This window comes from Stegostoma tigrinum, chromosome 13 (genome assembly GCF_030684315.1).
Source record: "Stegostoma tigrinum isolate sSteTig4 chromosome 13, sSteTig4.hap1, whole genome shotgun sequence".
Lineage (NCBI taxonomy): Eukaryota > Metazoa > Chordata > Chondrichthyes > Orectolobiformes > Stegostomatidae > Stegostoma > Stegostoma tigrinum.
In genome coordinates this window covers 34,021,721-34,034,097 of record NC_081366.1, presented here as the reverse complement: position 1 = coordinate 34,034,097, position 12,377 = coordinate 34,021,721, and the positions used below count along the sequence as shown (strand labels likewise).

The 12,377-nt window shown below is 38.0% G+C and overlaps 1 protein-coding gene across 9 annotated transcripts in view; it reads left to right on the top strand.

Annotated features, from left to right (window-relative positions):
• The window catches only part of LOC125458177 (rho GTPase-activating protein 26-like), a 203,893-nt gene that overhangs the window by 189,690 nt on the left and 1,826 nt on the right, over positions 1–12,377 (top strand). For 2 of the 9 annotated variants that reach the window (XM_059650649.1, XM_059650652.1), the window contains 2 exons: positions 8,742–8,837; positions 11,619–11,710. In XM_059650649.1, coding sequence (XP_059506632.1) covers positions 8,742–8,837; positions 11,619–11,710 — 188 coding nt within the window. The other 7 variants (XM_059650648.1, XM_059650651.1, XM_059650653.1 and 4 more) reach the window with 4 other exon arrangements.

Sequence of the window (12,377 nt, the reverse complement as noted above, 5' to 3'; positions counted from 1 at the left end):
AGTTAGTTATAAAATTGTCTCTGGATCGGTGGACTTGGCCCTCGGTTAATCTCTTTGATGGGTATTTTAGTCCGGCACAGGATTCTTAATCTCATCCTCCTCCTCAGAGACATTGTCTCACCATTATATGTCCTGCTCACCTAACACATCCTACTGTACCCCAGCTACCTTTAGTGACTGTGATTGTAGAGTATACAGTACCACTGTTGCTTTGTGGAACATCCTGTTTGGGGTATACTTCATGGGAATGCCTGGTCAGACCTATCATTGGACTCTTACTTTCAGAAGGCCCATAATCTGCACTAAAGTGGTTCTGGCTGAAGTGTGGATACTCTTACAACTCGTCTGCTTTGTAGAGGCGTTATCAGTGAGGTGTGATGTGCAGGTGTCAATGTTAAACTGGATTAGACTAGGTTAAAAGTCACATGATACCAGATTATAGTACCACAGGTTTATTTGAAAGCACTATCTTTTGCAGCGTTGCTCCTTCAGCAGGTGTAGTGAGATAGATATCAAAACACGGAATTCATAACTAAAAGATCAAACAACTAATGTGAAATGTATTGAATAAACCTAAAATGGCTGGCTGACTCTCTCCTGTTAAGTTGTTAATTTATAAAGGAGATGCAGGTTTAACCGATTAAAATGCAAATCCCAGAATTTCTTTAAAGTCACTGCCCCGAGAAGGTTTTTTCGGATCATAACAATGCATTTTGGGTGTGAGCCCTTGTTTAGAATCTGTGTTTAACCTGGAGTTAGACTCATTTTTACTTGCAAAGCAAGAATTTATTAAATGCCCCTCTCTCTACACTTGATGAAGGAGAAACATTCTGAAAGCTAGTGTTTTCAAATAAACCTGTTGGACTGTCACCTGATGTCATGTGATTATCAGTTAGGTGTGATTGGGCTGTCCCTTTTCTCCCGCAAACAAGTTAAACACCCCAAGGCCTTTTGAAAGTAGTCAGTACTTCAGCGTGGTCCAGGATTAATAGACATGACAGCTCCCTGGGTATCTAACTCAGACCTGCAGTATTTGGCTGCTGTGATCAGAAATGATTTAATTTTTCAATGGAGTGGAAGTCGTTCTTATCAACAAAGACACTGGTTCATGATCAGGTACTCTGATAACCATTTGGAGAGATTGTCTTATGAGCAAAGGGTGAACAGATTGGGACTTTACTCACTAGAGTTTAGAAGAATGAGACCTAATCTCCTTGAAGCATGAAACTTCACAACAGGGTTCGTGCTGAGAGGTTGTTTCCCATCATGGGAAAATATAGGACCAGAGAACATTATTTATGAATAAAGGGACAGTAAATTATGACTGATAAGGTGGAATTTCTTCTCTCAGAGGGTGAGACACTTTGGAATGCCTTGCCGCAGAGAGCTGCGGGGGTCGAATCATAGAATCCCTACAGTGTGGAAACGCGCAATTTGGCCCAACATGTCTACACCAATCCTCTAAAGATCATGTCACCCAAACCAATCCCACCCCCCTTCACCAAGCCATCCCTGCGTTTCCCATGGCTAATACACCTAACCTAGGCATCCCTGAACACTGTGGGCAATTTAGCATGGCTAATCCACCTAACTTGCACATCATTGGACTGTGGGAGGAAATCAGAACATCCTGCAGAAACCCATGCATACGAGGGGAGAATATGCAAACTCCGCACAGAGGGTCACTCAAGGGTGGAATCAAACCTGGGTCCCTCGCGCTGTGAGGCAGTAATGCTAATCACTGAGTCACTATGTTGCCCAAGTCCTTGTGTACATTATGGGCTGTGATAGATATGCGAACAGCTAGATTCTAATCAGGAGAGTAATCTAGAGTTACAAGAAAAGGAAAGGAAAATAGATGTGAGGAATGAAAATTAATCATGTTCCTATTGAATGGCTGAGCAGGCTTGAGGGGCCAAATGACCTACTCCTGCTCCTATTTCTTATGGTCTTGTGTGCCTGTGAACATGTGACAGATTCTGTCATCATCATATAAAAGATGCACGTAGTATTCATCAGTTGGCCATCTCCAGTTCTGTTTCTTCCCCTGGACCTCATTGTTACCCTCAGTGTTGAGTAATCTGCCATGACTTGACCTTTAAATCCAACTTGTGTGTATGAGATTCTTTGACGATGAGCTAATCTGTACCCATCCAGTTTTCTGATTGAAAGAAAGAGACATTCTTGAACCAGTGGAAATCCGCTAATGGCTGAGAAACCTCTTTACAATGAGCGAGATGAAAAGATGAGCTCTTCCAAAGAGAGCCTCAGTGGCCTCCCAGATGCATTTATGAATTGAGGATTGTGAAATGTCACAGAAATCCACAGTAATTCCATTAAATGATCCATTGGCAAAGAAATTCAGCACAGTTGTTACTTTTAATACCACCAAGATGTGAGTCCCATCCAGTCCAAGTCTGAAGACTCAAGTCTTTGCCCACCAAAGCTGGCAGAGGTATGAAACAGTCCTCAAGACATCCTGAGTCATCATCAATAGCTGCAGATAGCTGCATCCAAGCCTTACACAAGGGCTTACCTTTCATGTAGTGGCTCTTGTTCTGCTAATCCTCTTCTGGAGGCTGTGCAGTAACCATTGACAGCTGCCACTATTGTTGCTGCTGTTATTGTTGTCTCAACAGTTTTCACAGTCAAAGATCAGGGTTTATCTGTGCCATAATCCTTTCACTTTCTGGAGATTCATGTGCAGAGGATGTAAATGTACACGGTACTGTTAATAAGACACTGACATCCTTTCCTCCTGGCCAAGTTCCCAATCAGCATGTGCTCCATGCGATTCTGCACTGCTGTGTTCCTGTAACCATTGTCACAAAACAAACCCATTTTGTTCCCTAATGTCATAGATGTGAATCTGTCACCTTGCCTTCGGTCCTAAAGTGCCGGTCTGGGATGGAAACTGTTGGCTAACCCTGTGCATTAAGTTGCCACTGTGGGGCAAATACTGAATGTATTTACCATTTGAAGGTGGAAAATGTCATCTCACCAACTGAAAAGGAAGGACATTATTGTTAACATTTATCTTAATGACAAGAATCAGATTTTTGGACTCTTGCTCCATTAAATCATTACAGTTGCTGATATTCTAGCAAATCCTGTGTATGGAAAATTGAGTTGCTTGTCTTTCTGTCTCGCTCCCCTTTTCGTCTCAGAATTTTTACAAACTAGTGGGATAAGCCTGAAATTCACCACGTGAGGACTAATGCTCGTATACGATGACAATTGCTTTTTGTTTTGCTTTAAAATGCATTATAAATGTCAACATCAACAAAGGCTTTCAAAATCTGAAAGAAATCATTTATTCGGTATTAATAACACTTGCCCTTGTAGAACCCACAATGTATTATGGAGATTGAAGCCAAGCTTGGGTGCCTCAGAGTGAAAGATTAATATAGGATGTCCGTATGTATGTGCCATAAGAGATTGTTTAAGGTGAAGATATCAGCCTAATGTTATATACAGTTGTTGGACGGAATCCAAGGTTATTCGTTTGGATGTTCAGTTCAGTCTAATATATTGGTAACTAATTATTAATTTAAATTGAATGCAAATTACTTTGACTAGCATTTATATAATCAGAACACCAAAGCGCAATTTTCAAATCATTGTATCCGAAACTAATTTAAAGTTTAAATTAACAGTTTGATATTTAAACAGATATCTTAAAATAAATAAGTTTTCACATGTATTAGATTAAGATGCACTTTTTTAATTGATAAACACTTGAGACTGTGGTGAAAACTGGGAGAAGTTATTATTTTTGGCACACTTTTTACCAGTGCAACCCACCCACCCCAACTTTCCCCAGGCTTTGTCATAATTGGATTGACCATCAAATGTATCCAATGCTACTTTTGTTTTCTTCCTTCTGCCACTTTCAGAAAAAATGTTGTCATTGTTCTGGCTTCCAGTTTGCTGTTCTATTATGCAGATGAACTGTCTAAGTTTGGACCTTTACTATCAATATTTTCCTATCAGCTTCGTAATTCATGCTGTATCACCTTGTGAACCACATACAATAAATCAATACCCACCTTCTTGTGCTACAGAAATTGTTTTTTCTTGTCTAAATGTCGTGTTTTTGAATTCAATCCTGGTAAATGTGAATTTGAAAAACTTCAACTTCAGAGCTCTTTTTAAAAAGAACCAAGATGTTAGTTTGCTATTTAGCACACATTTCCTGTTTCTGGCTGTATTTTAACTACCATCAACTCTTACAGCATTTTCCTTGTACATAATGCAAAAATACTGTGGATGTTGAAAATTTGAAACAAAAAATAGAAGAGTTAGTAACACTCAATGCTAAGCAGGATTTGTAGAGAGAATGAAAGGTGTCCTTTTGAGTTTAGGTCCTCAGAACTGGTCTCCGTTGGACAGGACTGCTTTCTTATTTTAATTTGTTTTGTTATTTTAAGCACCAGAATACCTACACATGCAGGGTCAGATCTATATTGAGACATCATTCCAGTATGAGTGTTCAAGTACATCATACTTTACGTTCTTGTGCAGCATATAGAGTTTGACACATGTAATAATTTTACCTTTGATCTCTACATGCATAACACTAATACCATAATAATAATTTGGTGACAGCAGAATGCTCATGGTCTTTATCATTTTGTTCTAATCATTTTACATTCTTAGTTAATTTGCCCTATTTAGCTCTTTCTAACTCTTATTACCATAAACACAATATAATAATTTAATATGTTTATAACCAATCCCAGGCCTAACTCTTGACTTTTACATATTCCATGCTCAGTAGGAGCAAGCTGTTTTAACTGTGTTGACCCTACAGATAGACCAAGATATCAAGTGTAAACTCTTTTTTTTCCCCCACAGTATCTACGCAAAATGTCATCTTGTGTTCTCTTCATAGATCTGACTTCACTTGCTGTATTACCAACATTTTCGGTTTGTGTTTTAATTCTGGCATTTGCTGTTCTGATTGTTTTATTTATGTTGCTTAACTAATTATGATTTATTTTCCAGAAAATTCTGCCTTAAAGTTCTGCTTTGTAAAGATGATTTCCATTTGCTTCCTTACTCTACTTTCTTTCATTGATTTCTGTCTTCTATTTTCTAAGACCTGCTTTCATAGTTGTATCTCTCCACACTTATCCACAGCTGTTGAATTGTTTTCATAATCCAGATTCCAGCTTCAAATAAAAGCTCGGTGAATTGGCCATGCTAAATTGCCCCTAGTGTTCAGAGATGTGTAGATCAGGTGGGTCTGGGTGGGATGCTCTGTGGGACTTGTTGAGCCGAAGGGCCTGTTTCCACACTGTAGGGATTCAATGATTCTGTGATTGTCAGTGAAATGAGTCTTATATATTCTTTTTTTTCTGCAATGTATTTTATCCATTGTTATAATTTCATTATCATCAAAAGCAATGTTTATTTTTATTTTGTTCTCACAGCCCCTTCAGCCCATTTAACCTCCAAGGTATATTACCTCATCCACACTTCAGTTTGTCAACAATACTTTCTGTGTGATACATTGTCCATTTTTCTGTGCTCTTTATACAAATAAGCTTACCTGATGAAGGAGTAGTGCTCCAAAAGCTTGAGATTTCAAACAAACTACTTGAACTATTACCTGAGATAATGGGAACTGCAGATGCTGGAGATTCCAAGATAATAAAATGTGAGGCTGGACGAACACAGCAGGCCAAGCAGCATCTCAGGAGCACAAAAGCTGACGTTTCGGGCCTAGACCCTTCATCAGAGAGCCTCTCTGATGAAGGGTCTAGGCCCGAAACGTCAGCTTTTGTGCTCCTGAGATGCTGCTTGGCCTGCTGTGTTCGTCCAGCCTCACATTTTATTATCTTGAACTATTACCTGGTGACTTCTGACCTTGTTCACCCCAGTCCAACACTGGCATCTACACATTATGGCTACCTTCTTTATACAATCTGTGATTTGGGTAATTGGGAAGCTGCCATTGAGCTATTCCATTCTTCATTAATCAGTTTTTCATTTTATTGTGATGGTAGCAAGCAGTGAGAATATAAATATCTGTCACATTTTTTAAAGAGCTTAATATGTCCTGACCTTAGCTTATAAATAAAAACAAAACTGGGAATGCTCAGCAAATACGGCAAAATCTATGAAAAGACACCGTTAACATCTATGGTTGATGATATTCCATTAGAACAATGTTGATTTCCATTAATGCGTGAATCACTGATTCAGTATTTCCTCCCTAATGTATCAGTCATAATTTGTCAGCTGACTGTATTGAAGAAATGAATATCAAGAACCATGTCACAATCCTCATTTCAAAATAAAGCATTCCAAAACTTTTATTCAGTTCTGCAATAATTTTTAGTGCCCTCATCTATTTCATAATCTAGAATTTTTTCAAGTTTATCTGCTAATTTTTCAAGGTACTCTCTTTCCTAGTTGTCGTGAGAGATATTTTAGAAATATGCAGTTGAGCCACTGACATATGCTGTGATGTTTAAAGTGACTTCAATAGTCAAGTGAGGGAGACTCTGCTTGCAGGTTGGAACTAGAAAAGCTCCCAGTCAAGATGTTTACTGCAAGATCCTCATATAAGTAAATATTATTTGAAAAAATAACTTGCATTCTGGCCTGAGCTTATACTGTCAGACACAAACCAAAGAAATACCAGCAGCATCATGTGTCCATATGTGTGTCTTTTAAAACTACAAGTCATTGTTTTTTGCTTTTTGGTGTACTTTCTAACCACTTGCCCAATTTTGAAGATCTGGTCAGGACGTACTGTCTGATGTCATGCTGATTTCACCTCAGATTTACATGTACTATGTCCTGTCGAGAAGCACTTTGAACATTGTTGTCCCTGGCCCCTAGGACAAACTAACTGCAATTCCTCATTTCTTCCTGACATTTTTTTGTTAGTTTCCAAACCAAAAACACTTTGACATTCTTAGTGTATGGATGCAATGCAGATTGCCACAGCACCCCTCATCTGGCAAACAAAACTGCGGATGCTGGAAATCAGAAAGGAAAACAGAAATTTTGTGAAAATCTCAGCATATCTGGTGGTGTATGTGGAGAGAAGGCAGTGTTAATGTTTCACATCTCTTGACCCTTCTTCAGAATTGATTATGGCTGAGATAGTGTTGGTAAATATGTTAAAGAGGAGGTGGGGAGAAGGGATAAACAATAGGGTGAGACGGAGCCCAGAGAGAGAGGAAAATGGTTGGGCAGACACAGGAGTGGGTAAAAGTCAGCTGAGGATAATAAATATCTGCTAATGGAGACCATTAGTAACTGACAGCAGTTGTTTGTGGTATCGGCCCATGTGATGACAAAGCCTAGGGTGTGGGGGTTGTGGTAAAGATATGGGAGATGATATTCAGGTCTTAAAATTATTGAACTCAATATTGAGTCCTGAAGGCTGCAGGGTCCCCAAGCAGAAAATGAGGTGTAGTTTTTCCAGCTTGCACTGAGCTTTGCTGAACACAACAAGCCCAAAACAGAGATGTTGGTCAGGTAACATATTGGGATGTTGAAATGACAGGTAACTGGAAGCTCAGTTATTTTTGCAGACTGAATGCAGGTGTTCTGCAAAACGGCTGCCTAGTTTGTGCTTCATCTCCCCAGTGTAGAGGAGACCACATTGTGAGCAGCAAATATGGTAGACTAGATTGAGTGAAGTGCAAGTAAGTTGCTGCTTCACCTGGAAGGTGTATGTAGAACCTTGGACAGTGAGGAGGAAGGAAGTAAACGGGTATTATTACACATTCTGCGAATGCATGGGATGGGGCTGTGTTGGGAGTGGAGGAGGAATGGATCAAGGTTAGAACTAGTTCTTTCAGAAATGAAATAAGGAAATCCATTCACATAGAAAGGTGTTGAATGGCCAGTGTCCTGTTCCTGTATTTCCGTGTTCCTATGCTCCTGTCTCCTATGTTTAACGTTTCTTGTATTTTCTGCAATTTCATTTACATTCTCTTATCAGCTCTCATTTTGTCCCATAATCATTTAATGTTTTGGTTGCTTTGGTTTGTCTTGTATGCCAAGGAAGTCATTTCAGTAGAGTTTTCCTGAATAGTTAGCAGATTCAAGCTGAGGACAAATCATTGTGAATTCAGAAAGATTTACACTTGTCCTGAGCTACTAAAACTACCGTTGCCAATAGGATGTGCCTTTTTTCTGATCCTTCATTAGCTCCTGTGCATTGTTGTTCCCTCTCCCCAAATGTAGCTTTTAATCGAATGGAAGAAATCTGAATTTGGATTACTTTAATGTGAAGAATCTGCATTTAAGTCAGCTATTGACAAAAGATGTTCAGTATCAACATCCTATGGTTGTCAAGGATACCGATGAGAACTGAAAGACAAAATTATGCACCCATACAAGGCTATGGAAGATCACAGATCTGTTTTTTCCATTCCTCTATGTGAACAAATGTTAAAAATATTGTAGATTGAAAGTAACAGCAGGAGTTTGTTTTAATATTCTTCTGAATCAGAAATTTTACCATAATGTGTTTGAGTACAACTGTATTTCTATGATGTGACCATGTTCCTGTTTATTTAGAGTTTAGGGTACTGTTGAAAGTCTTGTTTACAATCATGTTGAAAACTGTTGCCAAAATACCAGCAAGTTCACAAGTAAATCCTTAATGTGGCATGCCAACCTAACGAATCTGAAAATCATGTCCTGTCTTTGTTGTTATTTTTTTTTTCTGTTTTTAACACTGCTTATTGAATTTCTAGTCCTCTCCCTCCCAGTCCCAGCTCACCATTATCACCCTCGTGGCCCATGGTTTCAGCACCTTCAAGCCCAGTACCTGTTTCCTCAACTTCCAGCGACTCCTCCCCTCTCAGGTGTGGTACCAACTTTTCTTTTCAATTGTTAACTACTACCTCATTTGGGGAGAAACCCAACACTTTCCCCCAAAAGGTTTTAGAGTTTTATTAATAAGTGTATACACAAGATCACTGACTTAAATTGCTCTAGGTGCGTTCTTTCATGGTAAGTTAATCTTATGTTATTAATTTAGTACCAAGTAGGAAAATGGTTAAATTATGGTTCTTTAGCTAATTGAAAACCAGCCTGAAGACTGAAGTTTTATTTTAAGCAGAACCTTTGGTAAATTTGCATTCAAACAAAGGTGAAGCTTTTATGGTGTGACTGCTGTATCTCTTCAATGTAATATAATTTTATCAAAGCATAACAGCCATTTAAAATTCAAAATAGCCTATGAGAAAATGCAGATTTTACATAATAAACTAATAAGGTTAGGACTAATCCAGACATAAAAGCCTTTACAAAATAGTGTGAAAAAATATTTTGGGAGTATATTACTATATTGCTCATCATGCTTTATATTAATTTCAATTTAATAAGAAAAAACCTACTTCTATCATAAATTTTTAAAGCTATTTTAATTAATTTAATAGCTGTTAAGTGACAAATAATTGATGGAGAACAATACTAAATAGATTGATACTCACTGATATCTCACAATCCCAATATAATTCATTAAAAGCATGTACACTGTGAGTCTCTTACGCCTGTGTTTTAACTTTTCTCCAGAACACTGGCAAAATTTTAAAAATTGTTTTAAAAAAGACATCAGAATAAATTCCTGCACATCTAGGATTTCTCATGTCTCCTTGAATGTACAGACATAAGCTTGTATCAATTCTCAGTGACATTTGCAACAGTATAACAGCCCTCGGTATAACATGAAGTTGAAACTGAGGCTAACTTCTTGGTCCGGAAGTAGTCTTCAATCCAATCACTTTGACTGAAAGCAGTGGGTGCTGAAACCAAATAAAATGAACTCTTTAAAATAAAAACTGTAAAAAACAAAACATTCGTAATTACAGCATATGTTTGTCACCACCTTTTACTATCTTATACATGGAGCAGTTTGGCTTTCACTTGTAATTGTGTTTATTTACAGTAAGTTAAAATAATATTTCTTCTGTGGGAAGATATGCATTTAATGTTGTTCTGTTGAAGCATAATTATTTATAATATTGTCTCTTGATCCTTGTTCTTGAAACAAAATTCAGTGATTAAATTGGGTGTTTATATTTTGATTCATTATTTGTTTATATTAAATTTTGATTACTGTACCTTGCCATTTGTTGGCTGTCTTAACTGCTTTGAGTGTTCTTGATTGTTTGTTCATGTTTCAGTTGCAAATTCAAGGATTTCCTGCTAATTTTCCTCCTTGCTAATCGGGCGACTTGTGCCAAAAATTGGATGATTTTGGCCCACAGATTAGAAAGAATCAATCTAACATAGTCACAGAGAATCATTGGCTGTAAATGTATAATCCAGACTCCTGTCTTCTCTGCTTATGTCCTGTCCTATAGAATCAAATAGCATATTCCTCTGGTTGTTCCAAGTAGGCTGAGTACAGATCATACTTGACCACCCCATACTTGAAAATCCGAAGTAAAATATCTCCTGTTAGATGTGATTCTGCAATTGGGTAGAACCTGTTAAACTTTGTGGGTGTGTTAATAACTGTACTAGCAGTCAATCTGTGATGATCAGTTGAACTTGTTGAATTGCAGATGCTAGAAGCAATATACATTCATACAGAAGGATTTATTCCTTGAAATCAAAAGGAATATGTTCAAGCTTTGTTCATTTGTTTGTTTTTAAATAACCTGTTACTGTAATGAGTCTAAAGGTCTGCATTGCTTTCTCAATCAGAGTTAACTTGATTACAAATCAGCACCGTTTCCTCTCGTATAAAGTATTCAGATCATTTGGCTTTCTTGTATTTGCACTAATGAGTGCAAGATAAGTTCAACAATGTGTCTCTCTTTTCAGCAATACTTCCACAGTATTGTTCAGCAGAGAATTCCGAGAGTTTGATCCCATGTCAGTGAACGGATAATAATCCAGTTCCATGCCAGAATGAATGTGATTTGGAGGGAATATGGCAATCGGTATTGTTCTCATACACTTATTGCCCTTGTTGTCTTGGTAGTGGAGGTAAATAGTTTGGAAGGTGCTATTGAAGGAGCCTTAGTGAGTTGTTTCACTGAATATTGAACCGGATATTTGGTGCTGCCCTGTGCATTGTTGGTGCAAGTGAGTGTCTATTTAAAGTGGGTGAATTTGGTGAGGTTCAAACAGACTTTGTCTAGAAGTTCAGCTAGGACGATGTCTTTGCAGCCACAGTAATCTCATAAGCTGGGCAGTATTCCATCACCACCTGAATTGTGCATTTTTGATTGTGGAAAGGCTTCACGGGAGTTTGGAAATTTGTTACTCATTTCAGAAATTTTAACCCAATACTCCAGCTCGTGTACCCTCAGTATTCGTATGACTGTTTCATTTAAGTTCCTGGTCAGTGATAACCCCCAGGATCTTGATCATGGGCTTGCAGAGATAGTAATGCTACTGATACTGCAATCATTGAACTCTGTATTAATCTCAAAGGCATTTAATCTCGTCTTTCCTCTTTGTCCATGTTTGAACAAAGGCTGTCATGAGGGTGGAAGCTGGGAAACCCTTGCAGAACACAAACTGAGCATCATTGAGTATACAGAGCTGTTCTGAACTGCTACGTTACAGGCCCATCTTTCTTATGACTTTTTAAAGTAAATCTCCTTAATACTGTCACTTCACTTTTACAGTATTCAGTGTCGCAAAGCTAGAGCCTTGTATGCATGTAAAGCGGAGTATGACTCAGAATTATCCTTTAGTGCTGGAACCATGTTTGAAAACGGTAAGTGTGGAGAAAATTAAATTGAATTAGAGGTTGTTCACTCAGAGTTCTGTATGTTCACAACTTGCCTAAAATGATTATGTTTTAGCTTTAAAAGGCTCCATAAACGACTGTAGTAAGAATTACACCAGAAACCGATTTAATATTATCAGCTGGGCTTGCATTGCATTTTATTTGCATGTGCTAGAAGCTATATTTAGCTTTTACAGTTTCATCTACTTTATTGAGGAAAGAATCATGGAGACTGTCATTCCTAACTGTCAATTCCTCACGGCATGCCTTGACCAGAGTTTCATTCAAGGTTAATTAGCTAAGATTGGCAGTTAATAGATCTTGCTGCATCTTCACGTCAACCATGGTACAGCCAATCAGCAAAGTCTTTTCATGTTATATAAATTATCTTCCCTTTCAAAGTTTGATTTTGTATGTCCTATTAAGCTTCAATGTCGTGCCTCTTTTTAAGCAATGGATAAATGAGCAAGTTATTCTCCTTAGAGGCTGCGTGCAATAGAAGATATTGTCAAACGTGTCAGTGAAGCAAATGCAAGTGAGGAGACTTGACACTATGCAATATAAATGCAAAACTTGTTTAGTTAACCATTCTTAACATGCTTCCTCATGGTGAAGGTCCCTTGTTCTGGAGCTGGTCTAAAACAGTGCTAATGCT